The sequence below is a fragment of the Procambarus clarkii genome, chromosome 58 (assembly GCF_040958095.1).
Source record: "Procambarus clarkii isolate CNS0578487 chromosome 58, FALCON_Pclarkii_2.0, whole genome shotgun sequence".
Taxonomy (NCBI): Eukaryota; Metazoa; Arthropoda; class Malacostraca; order Decapoda; family Cambaridae; genus Procambarus; species Procambarus clarkii.
Genome location: NC_091207.1, coordinates 17858842 through 17884866, shown reverse-complemented (window position 1 = coordinate 17884866; position 26025 = coordinate 17858842). Strand labels below are relative to the sequence as shown.

At 46.1% G+C, this 26025-nt stretch overlaps 1 protein-coding gene across 47 annotated transcripts in view; it reads left to right on the top strand.

Annotated features, from left to right (window-relative positions):
* The window catches only part of msn (serine/threonine-protein kinase msn), a 135359-nt gene that overhangs the window by 15697 nt on the left and 93637 nt on the right, over positions 1 to 26025 (top strand). For all 47 annotated transcript variants that reach the window (XM_069306602.1, XM_069306610.1, XM_069306604.1 and 44 more), the window contains exon 2: positions 23600 to 23665. In XM_069306602.1, the coding sequence (XP_069162703.1) occupies positions 23600 to 23665 (66 nt within the window). The remainder of the gene's footprint in view (positions 1 to 23599; positions 23666 to 26025) is intronic.

The following is a 26025-nucleotide window of genomic DNA, read 5'->3' as shown; positions in this document are numbered from 1 at the left end:
GCCCGTAACTTACCTGGCACAGGAGCGGGGCAAGTAGCCCGTAACTTACCTGGCACAGGAGCGGGGCAAGTAGCCCGTAACTTACCTGGCACAGGAGCGGGGCAAGTAGCCCGTAACTTACCTGGCACAGGAGCGGGGCAAGTAGCCCGTAACTTACCTGGCACAGGAGCAGGGCAAGTAGCACGGGCTATTGTGAGCCCGTAACTTACCTGGCACAGGAGCGGTGCTGTGTCCACTGGTGGTAGGTAGAACCTTTGTATACATGACCTGAGTGAACATGAAGGGTTCATTATGCTGTGGTGTCTACGGTACTGGCGTCACGGAGCATGCGCACTACCGTTATCACCCCCTAGTCCCACGTAGACCTACCCGACCCAGGGCCAGGCCAAAACATTGCTGCCACCGGGGCGGCTAGTTTATTAGGCACCCCATATTCATTCTTGTGAGCGGTAGCGCAAAAAAACATTACAGAGGGCACAAAAGGTCTTTATCAGACCTCATCTCAGATTATTACATAAACAATTTCATCTATCCTTCACAGCTTATAGTTACAATGTCGGCTAGTTACAGAGGAAGTGCTGTCCCGTGCAGCCTTGTCCGGGCTGTGTGTTTCCGGTAGCCCGTTCTCAGGATTTGAAACCCGTCATATTGAAGTGGTGTTGCTTAACCTTCCGAGGCCAGTGTTCGTATAGTCGGACTCCTGGGTTACGTGCTTCCAGCCTACGTGCTCCCAGCCTACGTGCCCCCCAGCCTACGTGCCCCCCAGCCTACGTGCCCCCCAGCCTACGTGCCCCCCAGCCTACGTGCCCCCCAGCCTACGTGCCCCCCAGCCTACGTGCTCCCAGCCTACGTGCTCCCGGGCTATGGGCTCTTGGACTCACTGCTGAGTAAGGTGGTTTCCAGAATTTGATGCGAATAATTTCATGGAGATAAGTCAATGTGGATCTCGCCAGCTGAATCTATTTCAAGAAAACTTCTGGATGACTGAGTTACTGGGGATTGTAATATGACACGGTTGAAACCAGTAGAGTTCCTGATTGGGGAAGGCATGTCTGTGGAGCCACGTGCTACAGTTCTCTAAAACCAGGTACTACAATACTTCACGAAGGTGAAAGGAAAGACCCAATATGTGTAAGTGTATTAAAAAGCAAAATTTCGGATGTAACGTACAATCTTTCCCAAGGTGGTGTATACAGTGTTGTGTCAGAACACTGTATACACCATCTTGGGAAAGGTTGTACGTTACATCTGAAAATTTGTTTTTGAAATACACTTACATATATATTGGATCTTTCCTTCACATTCATTCAATCACTACGGTATTGTAGTAAAGTTTCTCCACAATATGTAATAGTCCAGATTAGTCAGCTACCACACGCTCTCATATTCCGATCATTCTGAAACCATCTACCATCTTATTCCAGCGCTCATTGCAGTCAACTGCGACAAAGGTTTGCTTTCTAGAGCCCCTTGAACTAGTTTGAAGCTCTAATATTCCAGACCTTCCTAAAGCAAAGTGTAGAGATGTCATATTGAAGAGCCAAGTAGAACTGGCACTTGTGGCCTCTCGCATGGTGCCATTGGCCATTGTTGTAACATCTTATGTACAAATAAAAATGGCGACTTTCCCACCTAAGAGGACAGGTAGCAAACACCACCACGAACACAGCTTGCAGTATAGGACAAACCTTCCACTATATTGGAGATCTTTGTCAGAAGCGGAACTTAAAGCTACTAGCAGGGACTGAGTCATGCTCTCAAACATTGCATTATTGAGTGTCCAGTCATTATTATTCTTCAGGCCTGCCGGTACTAGGTACATTACGTATCCACAAGGTACCTACCTTGTGGTACCTACCTTGTGGTACCTACCTTGTGGTACCTACCTTGTGGTACCTACCTTGTGAAAGGTCTGAGGAGTGGAACCACCACCAGGGTTTGTGGAGGAACTTTGCGGAATTTTTGCAGTTACTTGTTAGTTGCAGAATGCGCATGTACCCAAGTGTCTTAATAAGATCAACATGTGATGAAGTGTGTGTGTTGGAGGATGACCGGTGCTGGAAGGGAGGGGGCGGTGGTGGAGGATGACCGGTGCTGGAGGGGGGGGGGAGGTGGTGGAGGATGACCGGTGGGGTTATCCCAAGGTGACGCAACATCCAGGAGGTGGGGGTGACGCAGGCGCCCGTCTCCTCTGCCCCACGTGTCCACCTCCAGAGTGACTCCTGCTTTCACTTGCTCTCATTCACACTAACTTCTCCACCTCATGATAGTTAACGGCCACTTCTACTCTAGCTATACTCTCAAGGCCTTTAATTATAGGCCTATTATTTTTAAATGTAATTTTTCTCAATTTTGGAACTGGTAGGGATCCTCGAAGGATTGATCTGATAGGTTCTGTGCTATTTTAGGCTCTATTTTTTTTTGTCTTCCATTTGTTTTACGCTGTCAAGCGTGTAAATGTTCGGTTTTTATTCTTCAAAAGTAAGATTCTTGAGATTAACTTTGCTGTTCTTTCTACTCAAGTGATGCCTATATTGTTAAGGTGGCCAGCGCTCTCCAGTATGATCCAACTGAGGTCTCACTCACGCGAAGTATACATATAAGAATACCTTGGTATTCTTATAAGAACGTGGCTGCCAGGTGTAGCTTCTGGAGATCAATGGCCCGGTCTCGGACCAGGCCTCCCGGTTGGTCATCTGATCAATCAGGCTGTTGGACGCGGCTGTTTGCAGTCCGATGAATGAATCACAGCCTGGTTGCTCAGCAATTCTTCGGTTGTTTGTTTCTTTAGGAAACACAAATGCTTTCGTATATACGTTTTAGAATCCGCATTGATTGATTAGAGTTGATAGTTTGAACACTTTGTTTATAATGAAAGCTTTGATTAGCCGCCGGCTTCCTGTCTATGCCACTAGCGACAGTGAGCCTCTGGTAAATATCTCCGTGTAGTTTCATCCACTCCTATACTTGAGTCGCCTCTCACGTTCTACACCTTTTAAGAAGGTTCGAATCTTATGAATCAATTTGGGCGTCCTATGTTGCATGTTTTCAATATATTTTGTGTTAACCAATCCACGCATTAGAAAATAAAGAGACAACGACGTTTAAGTTTGAGAATGGTCCAGGACGAACCGAAACGTCGTCGTCCCTTCATTTTCTAATGTGTGGATTGGTCAACATACTTCAGCCACGTTATTGTGACTCATCGCCTGCAATATAATTTGTCATTCTGTAGAACGGTAAGCAATATTGTAGAGAACTGACCAAGTTTAGTGAGAGTAGCGTAAGGTAAAGTGGGAGGTTATCATTAGTGGGCGTGTGGCTAGGACAGGTGGTGTTGCAGGGGCAGTTAACGGCCACCCAAGGGTAACACAGGGAGACGAGGGTTAGCTCATGTACTCCAACATTTCTGACGACCGTTCCACTTACACGGGCTCACCATAGCCCGAGCTACTTGGAACTTTTTGTTCCAGGTAGCGAATCTTTAACAACAACAACATTCCACTGTACAGCCCCTGTCGAGGGTACGGGTATTTCCTCAGTTTGGCTTCACTGTGTGCGCTTGCAGCCATGTGGTGGTGGTGGTGTGGTGGTGACTCATGCAGGAGTGTGTGGAGGTGTTAGGATGGCTGGTGGTGACTCGCCACGAGGTGATAACGCCCAGCTCGACGTGATCAATAATATCTGGCTTGACGTTTACCTTCATCCCGCAGTAACTCCCGGTAAACTTGCCCTCAACCCTAAACCTGCCCTCAACCCTCCCTCCTACACCAACTGTGGAGGGGGGAGGTTCTTATCTTGAGGTGATTTTGGGGCTTTTTAGTGTCCCCGCGGCCCGGTCCTCGACCAGGGGAGGGGAGATGTTCTTCCAACGACTTGCAGAGCACTTGTGAAGTCCGTGTGTTTGGGCAAAGGATAGCTTAAGAAAGAGACCTAAGAGCTATTCATTCTTTGGTAAGCTACGTGGTGCTGTTGGCTGACAGCCGAGTCCCCTTCAGTTTGGCTCCTCCAGTTAGGAGAGTCGAACTGAGATTATAAACCTGACACACAGCGTAGATGATTATTACATTTAAATGGCTTTAATTATCTCACCTTTACTGCACGCGAGTAATTATCTCCCCTCCCCCCTCCTCCCCTCCCCATACCCAACTGTCGTGTGGTATCAGGCGTAGTAGTTTATCTGGCTTGGCACCACCGTTTGGGATAATGACCTTATGTGGGTGTGGGACGTTACCTGTTGCTCATTACCCATTTGTATCTACAGAAAGTGAGCCATAATTGTGTTCTTCCGCCTCCCAAACACTTTAACTTAATTGATTCAGACTTGTTAAAAACATTATCATTCCTTGCACACGCTACACACACTCTTAATGAGTTCCGTCAGCTGCTCCAGTCTTAAACAAATATTTTCCTAAATTTCTACCATTTCTCGGCTTCTCCATTATACTATGAATTCCATTCCACCGCCTGAGGTACCATTGAAATTGAAATAAGTTTATTGAGGTAAAATACACACAAAGGGATGAGGTAGCTCAAGCTATTCTCACCCCGTTCAGTACATCGTGTTAATACATACATATACACACATCACAAACAATAAACATATTACCAAACATTCTGAGAGATAAACATATACATTTCCTGAGGTACCATTCTAGCTGTACCATTTGTGTTTAATTTTGCCCCTGGCCTTGTTGCATTATAAATTAACAATCCTAACATTCGAGAGCTTTGTCTAATCTGGCTTTACTTTTGTCAGTGGAGGTGGCTTCCACAACTTACTTTAGTACATTCTACTTGTTCACCACCTGTACTGGGTACCAGTATTTTCTTGTATTTTTTCGACCCATTTGAGTTTCTAGTTTCTACTTAATGTTTTCTTTTCCTACCTTTTCTCAATTTAAAAGACTGTCTTTGTATACCTTGTCTGTTCCCGCTCAGTACCTTATATGTTGTGATCAAATCTCCTCTTGTTTATTATCATAACACATTTAATTCTGGCACTAATCTTGTTGCAAATCTTTGCATGTTTGTTTTCAATTTTTGTTTGTACTTGACAATGGTGCTAGCTAACCTTCCCGGCTTGGGGCCGTCTTTGATAATTACTTGTACTTGACATGGCACCGATACCAGGCTGGCGCTGAACATTCCAGTATCACTCTAACATAGACTATGTTTATTGCCTTGAAAGAGTCCTTATTCACATTTTATGACGTGCGACAAGACCGTGCCTTGGCTGTGGGCGTGCGACAGGGGCGTGTGACAAGGATGTGCCCTAGCTGTGGGCGTGAGGCAGGGGTGTGCCCTGCATGTGGACATGCGACAAGGATGTGCTCTGGCTGTGGGCGTGCGGCAGGGGCGTGTGACAAGGCTGTGCCCTGGCTGTGGGTGTGCACTAAGGGCTGCGTTGCTGTACTTTGTGACATCACGTTGTTAATGGTATGAAGATTGTACGTGGAGTCGGGACTTTGTTGATAAGTGATCAGTGTCCTGTCATCAGTGTGTATACGGCAGGGTTGGTGTGTTGAGGGTTCGTATCCCTTACAAAAATGCTTTTCTCCGGTAATTACCTAAGTGAATATTACCTAAGTGTAGTTACAGGATGAGAGCTACGCTCGTGGTGTCCCGTCCTCCCAGCACTCTTTGTCATATAACGCTTTGAAACTACTGACGGTCTTGGTCTCTACCACCTTCTCACCTAACTTGTTCCAACCGTCTACCACTCTGCGAAAGTGAATTTTCTTATATTTCTTCGGCATCTGTGTTTAGCTAGTTTAAATCTATGACCTCTTGTTCTTAAAGTTCCAGGTCTCGGGAAATCTTCCCTATCGATTTTATCAATTCCTGTTACTATTTTGTATGTAGTGATCATATCACCTCTTTTTCTTCTGTCTTCTAGTTTTGGCATATTTAATGCCTCTAACCTCTCCTCGTAGCTCTATGTATTATTTGTGATTTGGTGTTTGCTTGTTGTTAACAGGTAATTATTTTCTGTGTATCTCCTGGTGTTGATAGGCAGCATATTTTGAGCGTCGGCGTCAAGATCCCAGCGTCAGTTGAGACGTGCTGGACCTGAATAGATAAATTGTCCCATTGTAGCCCGCTATCAGACAAGTTTTTTTCCCCTTGTAGTGGAAACTTGACTTTGGGAACCGCCTGGAAATGGTGTCGGTTACCAGAAAAGTTTTGGTCCAAGTTAATCTAGAGCAGTTGTTGAGTAGTTGTGACCGTTGTGAGTCGGTGCGCTGCTCACAAGTAAAGATACTCTAATGCAAGGTATTGTTTATATTATCAGTGCACAATGTAGACTCCATAAGATAGACTCTTTGTTTGACTTGTATTAACACTGGTAATTGTCCTAGGTATGAGTGTTGCATCAATTGTGAGGGGGGGATGACCCCGCGGCTCACTCTTGGGGCTGCAAGCACAGCTCTCAACACTCAACAACTAGTTTGAGGTGGACTCCAAGTATGCCGCGGGGCTGATGCAGGAACCAGTAAGGCATCGCAAGCTGGTACCAAGTACACGGTTGAGGTTCCTTGTGTTCCTGTTTGGGGAGTCACAGGTGCTGTAGCTTACTGTGTAGTTGTGGTGGTGTTGGTACAGGTGTGGTGGTGGTGGCAGCGGTACAGGTGTGGTGGTGGTGGTGGTGGCAGCGGTACAGGTGTGGTGGTGGTGGAGTTACTTACCTAATAGTCACTAGTGTCTGCGGGGGCCTACGCACCTATTCCTCGTCCAATCTCACTGTATCCATCACCTGCTAGTCTACCCTTGCTTGACGTCACCTCATCATCCACCATCTTAATTTACTTCACAATATTGACTACACCACATTAATTTTCACCAAATTATTTGACTTTACCTCAGTTAACTTCAGCTTAGTTTTGGCAACACAAAGTTATGTAAAAAAAAAGTTATGACAGGATGTGTAATATTTTAAGTATTGCGAGAGACCTTGGCAGACTAGCCTATGGTTGGAGAGTTGGCCAATAAGGTTTAATATAAAAAGTTGTGAGGCTACAATAATGATTCAGAAGTGTTGGGTAAAGCAGGAGGCCTAGTAAGAGACCGGGTTATGCGAACATTGACACACGGAACCACATCAAGGTAACTTAAAAGATGGCTGCTGTACGTTTGCTACAGATCTGAAGCCTTAGCATTTGCATTAATAGTAGTACTGTACTTGTATTAGTAAAGCAGGCTCAGTGTGCCTTCTTTCCTTTAATATGTCGGTATTTATCGTCATGTCAACATTGTAAGCCGGATGGAGTAGAGGATGTGAAATTAGCTGCCTGCTTTACCTGGTTGATACCTGGTTGATACCTGGTTGATACCTGGTTGACGGGGTTCTGGGAGTTCTTCTACTCCCCAAGCCCGGCCCGAGGCCAGGCTTGACTTGTGAGAGTTTGGTCCACTAGGCTGTTGTTTGGAGCGGCCCGCAGGGCCACATACCCACCACAGCCCGTCTTTGTCATCATGTGTTTCCTTATGTAAATAATTATTAGTGTAGAGTTGATAGTCGTAGCCTCATTCCCTGGCAGGAAACTTGGTGGTGGTGGGTCAATGTATGTTGCGGTGTCTGATTGTGTTGGTGGTAGCAGCTGCCAGCGGTAGGGGCAGCGATGCCAGCGGGGGTAGACTGGGTGTTGCCGACTGTGGCCACCAGCACAGTCATGGTCCTCATAACTTCCTCCTCATCAGAAATTCCTGTGTCATATGTCAGCAACTTGTGGGAAGGTCAGCCGGCACCTTCACGGCTCTCGGTACGCTTCCTTCCGCTTCTGGTCTTGACGGCAAGAGAAAGTTGTAACAGGGATGACTAACGGTTAAACACATTGCATGGTTAATAACCATAGGAATAGCAGCGTAAAAAGAGTAGTAACAGCGACTAATAGCTACTGTTGGAACAGTCGGGAATGTTACCACTAGGAATGGAAGCGAATAGTATCGGAAGAAACTGAGAGGGAATGTTAATGGTAGGAATAGCTGTGAACAGAATAATAAGTGATGAATCAATGGTAGAGACATTAAGGAATAACAGTAGTGGAAACAACTAAGAATAACAATAGTGGATACAGCTATGCGTAACTACGGTATAAAAATTGTTTCAAGCGTGGGTTGGACAAGTATATGAGTGGGATTGGGTGGTTATAGATAGGAGCTGCCTCGTATGGGCCAATAGGCCTTCTGCAGTTACCTTTGTTCTTATGTTCTTATGTTAACTGTTGACTTATCTGAAGCTTACCTGGAGAGAGGGTCTCGGGAGTTCTGCACCCCGAGCCCGGCCTCGACTTGTGATAACTTGGTCCAACAGACTGTTGCTTGGAGCGGCCCGCAGGTCCTCAAATACAGCCCGGTTGTTCCGGAAATATTTCTAGTGCTTGCTGGAAGAGTATTGAACGGCTGTGGACCTCTGATGTTCAGTGTTCTCTGATTGTGTCTTCGTGAGAAGTAAAGTTGCTCTACTCCTCACAGGTTCTATTCTGCATTTCCTTCCGTACCTTTCGCTCCAGTAAGGTGTTATTCTACTGTGCAAATTTGGGACTTGGCCGTCCAGTATCTTTCATGTATATGTTATTTAATTCCTCGTCTCCTTTCCAGAGAGTACATCTTGAAAGCTTTGAGACGGTCCCAGTACTTTAGGTAGTTTATCGTGTCTATGCGTGCCGTATATGTTCTCTGTATTCCCTCTATTTCAGCAATCTCCTCTGCTCTGAGAGGGGCAGAAGTGAGTACCGAGCAATACTCTAGACGGAACAGCACCAGTTATTTATATAATATTAACATTGCTGTGGGGTCCCTGGATTTGAACGTTGTCATAATCCATCTATAATGCATGACTATAAAAGAAGACTGGTGACTTAACAAGTGATTTGTGTTTGAAGGCAAGGCAAGTCTGGCATTGGTGTGGCTGGAGTGGTCATGACTTGAGGCAAAGCTTCCCCGCTCCTCCTCTCACGGTATGATTGAATTATTTGTGTGTATTTCAGGCGATATTTCAAACGTCAGGTTATGTACAAGAGGTTTAATGGAAGTTGTAATTTGTCCTCCAGTTTCTGTTATTTGCATTCACGGAGTTTACTTATTATGGCGTAGGTGGGGGGGCTGAGGGTGTTAACTCTGGTCCCACCCACCACCTTCTTACCTATAACGGTGCTCCTATATTCTTCTCCAGCTTTCTCTCACCAACTTTCTCTAAGGATCTCTCTCTTCCCCGTTCTCTCTTCCTTATGAAAGACTTTCGGTTTATTGTGTCATTTGACTGATTTATGTGTTTCATTTTTCATATTTTCGTTTTTTCCATATTGCCATAGCTGAAACTTACCCGTGTCCATTGAAAGACGTGATGAGCATCAGAATGGAGGTTTGCCGTGTTCACTAATAAAAATCGTAGTGTTTTCTGCAGAGGATAAGGTACTGGAGCTTGTGTCACTATCTGTGTCGGATATGAGCATGAGAAAAGGAACCGGAACAAGCACAGTATCTTGGGGACAAAGCTTTTCACGGTGGATGTTCCGGATTTTAGTTTGTTCACTATTACACACGAGGTTCTGTTCGTTAAGAAATTGAAGATCCATATTCCTACTTTACCAGTAATTTCTTTTGAGCGCGCTCTGTGTGCAATAACACCATGGTTACACTTGTCTTTTGAGCGCGCTCTGTGTGCAATAACACCATGGTTACACTTGTCTTTTGAGCGCGCTCTGTGTGCAATAACACCATGGTTACACTTGTCTTTTGAGCGCGCTCTGTGTGCAATAACACCATGGTTACACTTGTCTTTTGAGCGCGCTCTGTGTGCAATAACACCATGGTTACACTTGTCTTTTGAGCGCGCTCTGTGTGCAATAACACCATGGTTACACTTGTCTTTTGAGCGCGCTCTGTGTGCAATAACACCATGGTTACACTTGTCTTTTGAGCGCGCTCTGTGTGCAATAACACCATGGTTACACTTGTCTTTTGAGCGCGCTCTGTGTGCAATAACACCATGGTTACACTTGTCTTTTGAGCGCGCTCTGTGTGCAATAACACCATGGTTACACTTGTCTTTTGAGCGCGCTCTGTGTGCAATAACACCATGGTTACACTTGTCTTTTGAGCGCGCTCTGTGTGCAATAACACCATGGTTACACTTGTCTTTTGAGCGCGCTCTGTGTGCAATAACACCATGGTTACACTTGTCTTTTGAGCGCGCTCTGTGTGCAATAACACCATGGTTACACTTGTCTTTTGAGCGCGCTCTGTGTGCAATAACACCATGGTTACACTTGTCTTTTGAGCGCGCTCTGTGTGCAATAACACCATGGTTACACTTGTCTTTTGAGCGCGCTCTGTGTGCAATAACACCATGGTTACACTTGTCTTTTGAGCGCGCTCTGTGTGCAATAACACCATGGTTACACTTGTCTTTTGAGCGCGCTCTGTGTGCAATAACACCATGGTTACACTTGTCTTTTGAGCGCGCTCTGTGTGCAATAACACCATGGTTACACTTGTCTTTTGAGCGCGCTCTGTGTGCAATAACACCATGGTTACACTTGTCTTTTGAGCGCGCTCTGTGTGCAATAACACCATGGTTACACTTGTCTTTTGAGCGCGCTCTGTGTGCAATAACACCATGGTTACACTTGTCTTTTGAGCGCGCTCTGTGTGCAATAACACCATGGTTACACTTGTCTTTTGAGCGCGCTCTGTGTGCAATAACACCATGGTTACACTTGTCTTTTGAGCGCGCTCTGTGTGCAATAACACCATGGTTACACTTGTCTTTTGAGCGCGCTCTGTGTGCAATAACACCATGGTTACACTTGTCTTTTGAGCGCGCTCTGTGTGCAATAACACCATGGTTACACTTGTCTTTTGAGCGCGCTCTGTGTGCAATAACACCATGGTTACACTTGTCTTTTGAGCGCGCTCTGTGTGCAATAACACCATGGTTACACTTGTCTTTTGAGCGCGCTCTGTGTGCAATAACACCATGGTTACACTTGTCTTTTGAGCGCGCTCTGTGTGCAATAACACCATGGTTACACTTGTCTTTTGAGCGCGCTCTGTGTGCAATAACACCATGGTTACACTTGTCTTTTGAGCGCGCTCTGTGTGCAATAACACCATGGTTACACTTGTCTTTTGAGCGCGCTCTGTGTGCAATAACACCATGGTTACACTTGTCTTTTGAGCGCGCTCTGTGTGCAATAACACCATGGTTACACTTGTCTTTTGAGCGCGCTCTGTGTGCAATAACACCATGGTTACACTTGTCTTTTGAGCGCGCTCTGTGTGCAATAACACCATGGTTACACTTGTCTTTTGAGCGCGCTCTGTGTGCAATAACACCATGGTTACACTTGTCTTTTGAGCGCGCTCTGTGTGCAATAACACCATGGTTACACTTGTCTTTTGAGCGCGCTCTGTGTGCAATAACACCATGGTTACACTTGTCTTTTGAGCGCGCTCTGTGTGCAATAACACCATGGTTACACTTGTCTTTTGAGCGCGCTCTGTGTGCAATAACACCATGGTTACACTTGTCTTTTGAGCGCGCTCTGTGTGCAATAACACCATGGTTACACTTGTCTTTTGAGCGCGCTCTGTGTGCAATAACACCATGGTTACACTTGTCTTTTGAGCGCGCTCTGTGTGCAATAACACCATGGTTACACTTGTCTTTTGAGCGCGCTCTGTGTGCAATAACACCATGGTTACACTTGTCTTTTGAGCGCGCTCTGTGTGCAATAACACCATGGTTACACTTGTCTTTTGAGCGCGCTCTGTGTGCAATAACACCATGGTTACACTTGTCTTTTGAGCGCGCTCTGTGTGCAATAACACCATGGTTACACTTGTCTTTTGAGCGCGCTCTGTGTGCAATAACACCATGGTTACACTTGTCTTTTGAGCGCGCTCTGTGTGCAATAACACCATGGTTACACTTGTCTTTTGAGCGCGCTCTGTGTGCAATAACACCATGGTTACACTTGTCTTTTGAGCGCGCTCTGTGTGCAATAACACCATGGTTACACTTGTCTTTTGAGCGCGCTCTGTGTGCAATAACACCATGGTTACACTTGTCTTTTGAGCGCGCTCTGTGTGCAATAACACCATGGTTACACTTGTCTTTTGAGCGCGCTCTGTGTGCAATAACACCATGGTTACACTTGTCTTTTGAGCGCGCTCTGTGTGCAATAACACCATGGTTACACTTGTCTTTTGAGCGCGCTCTGTGTGCAATAACACCATGGTTACACTTGTCTTTTGAGCGCGCTCTGTGTGCAATAACACCATGGTTACACTTGTCTTTTGAGCGCGCTCTGTGTGCAATAACACCATGGTTACACTTGTCTTTTGAGCGCGCTCTGTGTGCAATAACACCATGGTTACACTTGTCGAAAGCTTACACAAAATGTGTGCATTGCATCAACGTCTAGTATCACTGCTGCCTTATTCACTCTGGAGTTCATAAAGGTATCCTCATAATGCACCCAGAGTTTGTCAGTGCAGACTACTTATCACATGCCTCTATATGACTAACCATCCTGTGTGTTGGGGATTTTTTGCACCACGTAGCTAGTTTTTGACACACCGTACTCTCCTTCATATAGTCTAGGGTAGCTGCACAAATGCAGATGTACCTAAATGTGTTAATAAAAAAAAGATGTCATAGTGTAGCATTTGTGAGTGGCAGGAGTGGCCTGTTGTGAACCTCTCCCCCCTAACCCATCTCCTCCTTTTGGGGCAAATAATCAAGGTAAGACCCAACAAGTTGCCTCGACAATTGTGTATCCTGTTCAGGCGGGCAGAGCTTCTCCTAGATTACCTCACCCAGGCCCTTGATAACACCCCCTCCCGTTAACCTTCCATATCTTGGCCCCCCTCCCACGCCAGTCCCCGCCCTTGTTATAGCGACTGCCTCACTACACCGCTATTTCTGTTGTGCGTACAGTACGTGTGTGTGTGCGTGCTAATGAGAGGTAAGAGAGGACACACAACGCTAGTCGTAGCAATACGCCTGACACTGACCACTGCCGCGCTTATTTATAATTCGTCTGTACGTACACACATTCGCCTGCATGTTCAGTATCCAGAGCAGGATACTGAAGGAACTAGGAAACAAACTGATCAGCGTTACAGAAGACCAAAGAGCAACAAGTTTTTTGTTCCAGTGTCGCAGTTCAGAAGGAAACGCCTGTTACATCCAGCGTCTAACCTTGGAGGAGGTCTATGAAAGAATGTGCTTTCTTATTTATTAACAATAAGATACACCTGCCTAGGGCCTACTTTCACATTTGATATCACTCCGACCCTACTCTCAGGGGCTCCTCGCCACTGCTGGCTACACCCGCCAGAATCACCCTCAGATCCCACACCCCCTCCATATTGACATCTCATGGATTTCAACACTATATTGAATTCTTATTTTGTTTTAAAGCGGTTAGCACTAAGTGTAATGACCGGGTCCTACACTGGCAACCACCACCAAGAGGATATCCGCTTGACCCCGGAACCAAACCACACCACACCAGACACCACCACACCACACCAGACACCACCACACCAGACACCACCACACCAGACACCACCCCACCAGACACCACCACACCACACCATACCAGGCTAGTTCCTCATTGTCGCCAGTTCCTCATTGTCTGGCAACTCGTTTTCCTTCAGGCACTGTCATGCAGGTGACTCTCCTGGTGTATGAGAAGGATCTGAACCTGTGCGCCCCACGCCACCTGTGGCGTCACCACACACTTGATATCACTGAATGCTTGACCAATCGCCCTGGTCATTTAACCCAGGTTTAACACTAGGCTTGACCTGCAGCTGACAGCCTGCGCCTCACTGTTTCAGTCTGTATAATCCCTAATCTTGTAATCACGTGATGGTTTGGATGATTCTGTATGCTAAGTATTCCTTGACTAATGTTGTTCTTAACTAAGCATGTGATAAGAGCATAAGAATATAGATAAAGTAACATGAGATACAACTGAAGAACAACATTGTCATATTCCTAACGCTTCCAGAAATAAATCCTAGTATCTAATTTGCTTCATTTCGTTAATTTACACACTGACGGCTCCAAGATATTTTTCACATTCTGAAGTTGCATTTTCAACGTTTTCCAGCTGATATTTGGTAGCTATTATCATTACCTAGGCTGAGAACCCAACATTTATCAGCATTATGCTGCATCTGCCAATAAAGATTCTAAATCGTGTAGCGATGATTTTGAGTCTGCTAAATATATTTTCCGCTCCTTTTAATACCGTCTGCAAATTTGCAAATATGTATTGACATCTGCAAATGTCAGTGTCGGTTGCTTATTGTCTCAATGTTTTGTTTAAATCGTAAATATATTTTGTAACAAGAAAGGTCGCAAAACTCGAATTTTACTGCCCTTCGCTTTCCTGTGAAACAACCATGCCTAATCCAACCTGGAGTACCTCTCCCTTCTCCCCCTCTAATACCACGTGCTTCTTTCTAACGAGTCTTCGTTAGTCACAGTATAAAAGGCTTTGCTAAATTCAAGGTATAAAATGCTGCAATCCTTTCCGCTGTCGACTGCTTGAAATATACTGGGAAAGTATGAGAAAATTTGTTAAATACGAGCGTCCCTTATGCAGCTATGTTTTAGAGACTTCATTTGTTTTATACGGTGATAGTATCAAGCTATTTTCCTACTGTAACTGATAAGCTAATTGGCTGATAGCGCTACAAGATTTATCTAATCTCCATTCTTAAACAAATAAATTCATCATATCCGCAAGCCTCAACTATTTCAGTACTATTGTCGACTTTAAATATTTGTTAAATACGCAAGACAATGACTCGCTTCAGTCATGGCATTCACCAGCGAGCCCTTAGGCCAGGAATTTAAATGCATCAAATGTGGGTGTGAATGATGACTGGTGTTGCAGTGTTGCATGGCGGGCTGTGAATGAGGCCGCGTTGCGTCTAAGTCGGCTGGCTGTACGTGGTGGTAGATGACGCTTTAATAACCAGTCATATATCAAGACGTCATGGCGTGTTCTGAGAAACTCCCACACTCCTTCAGTCTCCTTGCTGGCCCAGGCCCCCCCCCCTTCTCTCCTGCTGCCCGTATCCTATCTTGTGAGAGTTGACCTCACTCAGTATCACATCTTTACCAACCACTTCGCTCCCAACAGCTGCTTGCTTCACTGCTGTATGCTAGCACCACTCCACCACCATCACTATACCCACCACAACATTCCACCACCATCACTATACCCACCACAACACTCCACCATCACTATACCCACCACAACACTCCACCATCACTATACCCACCACAGCACTCCACCATCACTATACCCACCACAACACTCCACCATCACTATACCCACCACAACACTCCACCATCACTATACCCACCACAACACTCCACCATCACTATACCCACCACAACACTCCACCATCACTATACCCACCACAACACTCCACCATCATTATACATCGAGGAAGACGAGCGTGAGCAACGACCTTGGCCACTAAAGCTAGTCTTGTACCTTTGTACCAACAACAGCAACAATAAAGCTAGTCTTGTACCTTTGTACCAACACTGGTTACCCGGGTCACGAAGTGTTGACGGCTGTTGACCGCTCACGGTAAAGGGGGGGGGGGGGTTAATGCTGGCAGGTGGGAATACGGCCATCGGGGTGTGGGGCAGTACTGGTGGCTTAAGCATTTCTCAATGTTGTAAGTAATGCGGCCATTTTGACACTTGGTCTTGTGCATGTGGGGCGCTTATCCCGTGTCTCGCCACCGATTGGGGCAGAGTTCGAGTCCTGGACAGAGGTGGGGGGGGGGGGGGTCTTTGAGTCTTGACTATTGGCCTCTTTTTTTTCACCCAATAGTAATTGGGAACATGGTTGTTTAATTGACAGTTAACACCCCGTCAGAAAGTGCCGTTTGCCCCTTTTTGCAGCTTTTTGTAGAGCGTTTGCCACTTTTCTGTTGGGACTTTTTTTTGTTGGGCATTTGCCACTTTTCTGTTGGGCACTTGCCACTTTTCTGTTGGGCACTTGCCACTTGTTTGGCATTTGTAGATTTTGTTGGACATTTAGCACTTTTTTATGGCCATTTAGAACTTTTTTGTTGGCTGTTTAACACTTTTTGTTGGCAGTTTGTATTTTTTTTGCGTATGTGTTGGGCGTTTTGAATTTTAGCGTTTTTTATTATTTTTTGGGGCCTTTTGGCACTTTTTTGTTGAACGTTTGAGAGATTTTTGTGTGATAAATTAGTAAGCTTAAGAAGATGATTGGCAGGAGAAGGTGTAAGCCTGCTAACAGGAGTAAGAAGCTGTTTATAATGTAGCCTCCATAGTAGAGAGAAGTTACCAGACTACATCACTGATGTTACCGTACATGTTGACTGTTCTCTAGCGTAGTGAGACTTGCTTATATTGTTCAGTTTGTTCATCTTTGTTAGAGCATGGATGTGACGTCCCTCAGATCCGGAGATGATTTCGTGGGCTTAGCGTCCTCGCGGCCCGGTCCTCGACCAGGCCTCTTTTTTTTTTATACAACCCCCAGGAAGCAGCCCGTAGCAGCTGTCTAACTCCCAGGTACCTATTTAGTGCTAGGTAACAGGGGCATCAGGGTGACAGAAACATTTTGCCCATTTGTCTCCGCCTCCACAAGGGATCGAACCCGAAACCTCAGGGACTATGAATCCGAAGCGCTGTCCACTCAGCTGTTAGGCTCCCCTAGAAAAGATAGAGGGATGTTAATGAGCAACATTATGTATCTTAGGAATGTGTATGATCACTGAAGATAGCGTGTGAGAGAGGTCAACAAAGGTGAGTCATGGTCCAAGTGTACTAAGATTGAGATTTTGGAGTGGCTATAGCTTCAATAATATCTCCAGACGCATACACAGTCAACAAGCATTATAGCAGCAGTATCAGGCCACTGCATATGGGAAGTTGGCAAAGATTAGAAAGTTGTTTAGAAACCTAAACCAGTGCACTTTCAAGGCAATCTACACAGCCTGTGTGGACCGATACTGGATGATGTAGCACCAGCCTGTAATCCGCACCTTGTGAACATAACACAATGGGAAAAAAAAAAGAGTACAAAGGTTTCCAACAAGATTAGTGACAGAGCTAAGAGGACTAGGCTATGAGGATAAGTTAATGGAACTAGACCTCACAGCACGGGGAGACATCTCCCGTCACACAGGGTGCAGTCGCACCTCCACAGATCTCCAGTATCAGCTCTTGATACTGGTAATGGCTCCATAGGGCCACCACTTACGGGCTATTCATGCCCGTGCCACCTTTTGGGTGGCTTAATCTTCATCAATCAATCCTCACAGCTGCAGTTCCCGTGGTGCTGCGGTAACACACTCGCCTCGCTCTTTGCCAGTGATTTGGCGTAGGTTCGTATCCTGGCCGGGAAGATTGACTACGCGCATATCCTTATTTATACGCCTGTGTTTACCCAGCCGTGATTGGGTACCAAGTTGTTAAACGATTGGTGGGTCGTATTTCTGGAAAACTATTGGGTAAGATTTACCACGGGGAAGGGAAAGGTCTCAGCCTGCGAACAGGAGTCAGCAGTCGTCTGTTCCTGTACTCACTTGTGTAAAAATAAATGGAAGAGAGAATCAGCAGGAGGGATATGATAGCAACATACAGAATACTGGGGGGAAGTCACAAGGTGGGCAAGGACTACCTCTTTTTAGTGAGAGTAAGACAACATAGCAGAAGCTGGAAACGCAAATGAGTGGAAGATATATAAGGAAATACTCGTTCCCTGTACTGTTGGTCAACAGGTTGAATGCACTGACAGAAGAGGGTGTGGAAGCCACCTCCAATCACAGCCTTAAATCTAGAGTTGAAAAGGAATTCCAACGTCAGTATAGTTAAATTATAAGGCTAGAGGAAGGGTGGCAGGAGGAGGCATAAAGAGCTAGATCTCACTTCCCCGTAGGCAGTGATAGGGAAGTAGTGATAAGTACTACCACCACTACCCTCACCACCACCACTACCCTCACCACCACCACCACCCTCACCACCACCACCCTCACAACAGCAGCTAGAGGAGAGCGACTCACTCATGACTCATTCCTGGCCCAGATGAACAGTAATGGTTGTCAAGGTTACCCCAAACGCCACGCTCCTCACTGCCCCCCACCCCCCCCTCCCCACCCCCCAAGGTCTCCCATGACAGATCTCACCCCCTACATGGTCTAAGACCTGGCAACATTTTCACATCGCTGGGTTCTTCTGGTAAATCCGCCCCAACCTATCCTGTCCTACCACAATATGAGGTAAAGTTTAGTTTTGTGAATAGTATGCGCAAGGTGCGTGACGTCACCTGTGACGTCAGGAAAGAGAGAGGAGAGTGGGAAGTATTATTCCCACTCAGGTTGTGGAGTACACCACTTGCCCCTTAACACTTATAGCCCCCAACCGCACAGTGTATTCTCCTTAACCCCTTGAAAATTCCCACCACTATTGAAATGGGTTCAGCGTCACTATCTTGCACGCTCGCTCACACACCCCTTCCCTCCCCCCTCTCTCTCTCCCCTCCCCCTCTCTCTCCCCTCCCCCCTCTCTCTCCCCTCCCCCCTCTCTCTCCCCTCCCCCCTCTCTCTCCCCTCCCCCCTCTCTCTCCCCTCCCCCCTCTCTCTCCCCTCCCCCCTCTCTCTCCCCTCCCCCCTCTCTCTCCCCTCCCCCCTCTCTCTCTCTCTCCCCTCCCCTCTCTCTCTCTCCTCTTCCCCCCTCTCTCTCTCTCCTCTCCCCCCCTCTCTCTCTCCCCTCCCCCCCTCTCCCCTCCCCCCCTCTCTCTCCCCTCCCCCTCTCTCCCCCCCCCTCTCTCCCCCCCCCTCTCTCCCCTCCCCTCTCTCCCCTCCCCCCCCTCTCTCTCTCTCTCTCTCTCTCTCTCTCTCTCTCTCTCTCTCTCTCTCTCTCTCTCTCTCTCTCTCTCTCTCTCTCTCTCCTCTCTCTCTTCCCCCCCCCTCCCCCTCTCTCCTCTCTCCTCCCTCCTCCCTCCCCCTATTTCCCGTCCCTCTCCCTCCCCCTCCCCGACTCCACCCCCCCCCTCTCCCAGCTTGGGTAAAACCCTGGCCGGTGTCAAGAGATTGTTGTATTTTTCCTGTGGGTGTCAATGCCTTGATGACGTCACGGTGAGGGGGACCACTTGTTGAGTCTTCGCCTTGCTGCCCGCCACCTCCACCCCCCCCCCACCCCCAGGCCACACTGTGTCTCTGGGGGGGGGGTGGAGACACACTTGTGTAGCAACATACACGAGTGTCACTCTGGGTGTGGCTACACTGTCCAATGTTTTATTGTTGACATTGGTCAATAACCAGCGGGCCATCTTTAGCCACCTGCATTGTGGGGATTTAAATGTTGTGTTTTAGTAGCCGATGGACCGTAGGCTGGTGTTAATATTTAACACTGTACTCGGCTAGTTGTGCTTGCGGGGGTTGAGCTTTGTCTCTTTGGTCCCGCCTCTCAACCGTCAAGCAACTGATGTACAGATTCCTGAGCCTACTGGGCTCTCATGCTTATATTTGAAAGGTATGGAGTCAGCCTCCACCACATCACTTCCTAATGCATTCCATTTAGTACCTACTCTTGACACTGAATAAATTCTTTCTAACGTCTCTGTGACTCAGAGACGTTGGTGGTGCCATGATGGCACCACCAACACTGTAGTTGTGATGCGTTGTGTGTTAGGGGTGAGGAAGGGTGAGAGTATGTAGATGACATGTAAGCGTGTGTCACAGTGAGGAGGAGTAGTCTATATGGGGACTGTCACTAGTGGAGCGTATAAGCAATGTCTCCCAGGAGTGAGACACTTCTCACTGTACCGATATTTTGTTTATATTTTGCTGACATTTTCCTATTATTGTTTACTTCTTAAAAGTCCATTTCGCCTCAATACTTTTAATGGGGCTGAACGGGGCTAAAATTATATTATAGCATTTTTTCTTTCCATTTATATAAAGACGAGTCCTGCTCTTTTTAGCGGTAACATTTAACAAAAATTGTCACTTGTTGATATTGAAAGAAAAATAAATGTTTTAATATAACTTGTTAGTGTAATTAACTCTGCACCAGAGTATAGGTATTACTTAGACAACGTCATTATATATACAGCCAATTAGCAGAACTGGAAAAACAGAATATATTTGTATTACATTTTTATTATGGAAAGGTCGGCGTCTCTACATTTAACACGACACAACTCTGAAGGTAAAAGATGGAACTAGTTTTATAGTCATTATGTTCAACGATATTTTCTTGGCCAGTCAATACGAGGTCATGAATGTTGGCAGTGTATAGTCACCATAAGCGCGCCAACACTGTCGTGTTGGAACACCCTCCAACACTGCCATGTTGGCACACCCTCCAACACTACCGTGTTGGTACACCCTCCAACACTGCCATGTTGGCACACCCTCCAACACTACCGTGTTGGTACACCCTCCAACACTGCCATGTTGGCACACCCTCCAACACTGCCATGTTGGCACACCCTCCAACACTGCCATGTTGGCACACCCTCCAACATTACCATGTTGGCACACCAACACATACAACATTTTTGTTCACAATTGTGCACATTAATTCTGTATACTGCATACATAGACGCGATAAAGCACCTAAATTATTGGGATCGTCTCGAAGCTCTCCAGATGTACACACTAGAAAGGAGACGAGAGAGATACCAAATAATATACACGTGGAAAATACTGGAGGGTCAGGTCCCAAATCTACACAGTAAAATAACAACATACTGGAGTGTTATTGTATGCGTTGATTTGTGGGGTTCTTTCTTACATGTACGAGGAAATATTTTACATGTTAAACAAAAAGAAATTTACGAGTCATTTCTTATTTACGTTTCATTTGGTGAGTTGCTTAAGGTAGTGAATAGCTTATTCACTCCCGTTAATTAACTTTCTGGGAATTATGAGAACTGCTGATTCCCAGTCTAGTATTGCTTTAAATACTGATCTCTAATTGTGTTAAGGAATATGTGTATCCCGATGTGTGATCAACCGAGCTGTGTTGTCTATGTAAGAGTGCCAGCTGCAGGTGCCGACCGTGTGACCAACCTTATCTGGGCCAGCTTAATATATACAATATTTTCTGTATTAATGTCTTGGACGGGAGACATCTCCCGTCACGCAGGGTGCAGTCGCGCCTCCACAGATCTCCAGTATCAGCTCTTGATACTGGTAATGGCTCAAAGGGGCCACCACTTACGGGCTATTCATGCCCGTGCCACCTTTTGGCTGGCTTAATCTTCATCAATCTGTATTAATGTAACCTTTAAATCTTCAGCTTTAACAGACGGAAATTTGGCCATTGCTTGCATCTTAGTTAAGTTGACAGAACTGTCTGGCATTTGTTTCATTGCCACTTGTCTGGGTTCTTCAATTCCGAAAGGTTAGCTAAAGTAACACTGAAGCTGTCACCTCTGAAGTCTATTTATTTTGCTATTAATATGTGTGTGTGGAAATTTGATAGCCTTAGTACGTGTGGAGTAGAAAACTCTTATGTACTGAGGCGGAGGAGCGCTCTCAAGAGCAAGTTGTCTGCCTTTTTTGTACATGCCGTGTGGGCATGTTGTCAAAGTAGCGGTGTGTACACAGTTGGTGGTGTTCCAGGGTCATGTTTATCTTAAGCTCGGTGGTGGTGGTGTACAGTTTGGTGGTGTGCTGTGTACACTGGGGGGGGGGGGTGTTCCCCCATCTTGGTTAGTGGACCATCTTGGTTAGTGGAGGTGGAGTCCCTCGATTGTTTCAAGCGTGGCTTGGGCATGTATATGACTGGGATTGGGTGGTTATAAATAGACGCTGCCTCGTATGTGCCAATAGGCCTTCTTCAGTTACCTTTGTTCTTGTGTTCTTAATTAGGGTGGGGGGGGAGGGAGGACCTCTCCTGGTAGGTGTACGGAAACGTGACCAAACTTCTAGTTCTGCCAGGGGTTCGAACCTCGTATTTAACTGCAAACTTGTGTGATCTAAAGGAGCCCTAGCCGAGTGTATGTGTTAAGAACTTAAGAAGTTACCCTTTCTAGGTTTGTGGTAATACCATACAAAGATAGTGGGTGATGGGTAGAGAAAGGGAGCAGCTAGGGAGGGAGGGAGGGAGGCTTGCAGGCAGGTGAGGAGGGAGAAGAGAGGTTGCTTACTTAGGCTAGTTAAACTAGTCAGTGTGTGACAAGTTCCAGTAACACCATAATGAACTAACAAACAGTAGTGGAGCACAACAGGAACACCCGCATATCGGAAATACAAAAACTGACATGGTTACTAACCCAAAAAAGTAATCAAAATAGCGATAACATTAATAACGTTGAAACTGGCCACTTGTACCCCCACTACCACCACCGTTGAGAGTAATAACTATCACAAACATTAAACTACACTGGCGGTTGTGAGGTATTTCGTGCAGGTAATGTTGGTAATTATGAGTGGCAGGTGTAATGTGGAGGTAATTACGTCAACCATCCTTGTCATCTGCGAGCAATGTTAAACTTCTCAGTGACGATCACTTCCTTGGCTTGGCTCCATCATTCTAATACTCTCTTCCCAACCTGCAGCCTATACTGGCACTCTTGTAATACGTGCTTATAACCGTGTTATAGTGCCATTTACTGCAGCCTACAGCTGTTATAGTGCCATTTACTGCAGCCTACAGCTGTTATAGTGCCACTTACTGCAGCCTACAACTGCTATAGTACCAGTCTACTTCCATGTTAAACTTGAAGCTCACATTACCCGGATTAAGATGCTTATACTTTTGTTGTGTTAATTTAAGGAATAAGAGGAGTAGTAACACGAGCAGCCAGTAAGTAGTAGTAGTGAGCAGTGGCGTCATCGTTATCAACTCTATTATCATCTGTGTATTGTAAATACTTTACCTTTGTGCTCTGAATGTTGTTCCATCTTGTGTTCCGTCCCAGTAGGTAACTGTATTCCGCTCAGGACCTCTCGTGTCACATAAGCTTGCTCCTCCAGCTTTAATGAGGCTTTAGTGCGGGTATTGTATTAAATGATAATCGCAGAAAACCGCGGTTCATCCAGTCTTGTCTAGTGTTAGTTACTCTCATACATTCATAATAAATTCGTTAGTTGCTTCTTTCGTGGGTGTGTTATGTCTTGGCTGCTGCTGCTGTCTGTCCCCAACCCTACGGATGCCCCGAGGGTGCCCCAGACAAGGTCGAGATGCTGGTGGTAGGGCGAGGCATGTCTTGGAAGCTCACAGTGTGTGGTGTGAAGGAAGGGAGGGAGACAAGTGGTGATAATAGTGATAGCTTACGATAAGATAACGGGAATAAGACAGATTTAAAGCAGGACCCACCACGAGTCTCGGTGTACTGTGAAACACTGTCTTTGGTCAAGTTGTATGCATGTGTAAGTGTAAACAAAGTGTAAACTAAGTGTACAAAGTGTACTAAGTGTAAACAAAGCCGTTGAGATCAGCGAACCCAACAAGTTGGATCCAGAAAGCAATGGGATTAAGTTTTGTATATACGTGTTATGCTCCGTACAGAGATTGTGTTGACCTCTTGCTTTCCTCAGTATATTTATCTCTTGATTTCTGTTTCAGGATCCTGCTGGAATCTTCGATTTAATTGAGGTGGTTGGCAATGGAACCTACGGCCAGGTGTACAAGGTAGGTGTTGGTTGTGTTGATGTAAACATTAGAGAGATGTTCACTGTGTTAGTGACACAGGGAAGGAGAGGAAGGGAACACGGCTAGTGTAGTAGCAGCTAGAGGCGGCCAAGGTTATATGATGTCACCGCCTGTCCTCTCTCACTCGCCCGCACTAGTGTGTGTGTGTGTGTGTGTGTGTGTGTGAGACTTCTCGGCTAGTGTGTGACTTCCCCGGCTTGTGTGTGACTTCCCCGTCCATTGTGTGACTTCCCCGGCTAGTGTGTGATGTCTGGGGTTGGAGTGAAGAGACACCGGGTCGGCCGTAACGTGACCTACACTGCAGATGTGACCCATTTTAGCGGTGGTAAACTTAGCCCAGCCTATCCCGGGGCTGACAAGGCGTCCTGTACCACTTCCCGGCGACAACCTCACTCCCAGCATTAACACGACAACTCTCCACAAAACAACTCGAGAAAATGCATGCACTCGAAATTATTCCCCAGTTCCATGAATATCAAACCGTTTTACATTATTTAAAATTTTCAATGGAAATGTAAATGGGACAATGCGGGATCCATTGCTATAAATGCGACGCGAGTGTTATTTTTAAGGGGCGGGTTTTGATCAGATACTGGAGGTCAGTAGAGGGAGCGGGGGAGAAAGGTCAGGCAGACGGGATCTCACGTTACCCTGGTGTGTGTAACACCCACGTGAAAATGCACGAAACAAAAGCTGAGAAAATTTCGAGATGTCCAACAAGACATCCTTGATTCCTCAGTTCCTGAACTGAGGAACTCGAGCTACGAGGAAACACTGAGGGAACTGGAGTGACACCTGAGTACTGGAGGAATAACGGGACATGGTGACTTGAAGAGTTTCTAAATGTACTTTAGAAAGTGGACAAATAAGCAGTGCTCGAAGCTAGTAACAGCAGAACAATGACACAGATGGGAACAAGGCACACACACGTGTCTGGCAGGTGTCAGAGCTGTAGATAAGTAGAATGAGTTAGACCTTAGCCAATGAAGTGCTGGAAACTGACTCAATACACAACGTTAAGTGTAAATATGTAAGACAAACGCGGGAAGCGAGTCATAACATTGAAGTAAAGAATGATGGGAAGGCTGGACTAGGCGTGGTCCTGGACTCTGTAACACGTACACACAGTTTCAAACATGGATGTGATAGAGCCCAATATTCCCAGGAACCTGTACACCAGTAGATTGACAGTCGAGAGGCGGGACCAGAGAGCCGAAGCTCAACTCTGCAAGCACAAGAGGTTGAGTACATTGAGCGACACTTGCATTAATCAAGATTCACCAGCATTAGTAACACTTGTGGTTCATGGTCGATCCTACGGTGATTTTGGCCAGGCTCTTCACCTCACTTTACAGTAATGAAGGATAACTTGTATAGCAACGCTCCCTCCCTCTACAAATTACGGGCTATTCGTGCCCGTGCCACATCTTGGGTGGCTTACTCTTTATCAGTCAATCAATCTCCCTCCCTCCCTCCCTCCCTCCCTCCCTCTGCAGGATGTCCAAAATGACTCGACTCCATATAAATGCATACCATCTTTCCAATTGAATTACAATAAAGATAATATGATAGTGTTGAAATATCAAGTACTGGTACTGCTCTATGAACGCTGGAGAACCTGTAAACAACATTCACGTCACTAAGGCACTCAGCAAGAACCTAAATTATCTGTGTTCTCGATGGATGAGGTATGGCTCTACCCAAGAGGATAGAGCCATATCTATCGCTTACCACAGAGGGAAGCAGCGAGGATAGCAGCAGTGTTCTTCAACGCCAACGCACACAAGATAACCACAGAACTGAAGGAAGGAAGCAGGAATATGGAGGCCACCCTGGAGGGACTTGGTTGAGGAAGCGATCCTTCATGTCATGAGGGACACGCTCTCCAATTTGAAGGTCGAGCGTGTAGACAGATTAAAGGTACGGCGACTGGTGCATCCAGTAGCGTAGCCATGGGCGAAATCTTCTTGCATGTTGCCTTAGAGAAACTGAGAACCCGTAGACAAGATGCTCCATTAATCTACTACAGATATTGATGATATCTTTGAGATAATGGCGGAGGGAGTCCAAGACCAGACCCTGCAGGCTTTCTTCACATGGGCGAATACAGTTCACAGCGATCTGAAGTTTGCGCTACAATACGACGACTCAAGTAATTTTCTGGATACTACAGTCTACATAGATCGGACCAGTAGGTGCCTACAGACGAATGCATACTACAAACCAACAAATCAACATACCTACCTAAGATTTGACTGGAGTCGCCCTCGAGCACTGAAGAAATCTCTACCATACTCGCTTGCCACACGCCTAAAGACGATAAATAGCACAGAAGAAAC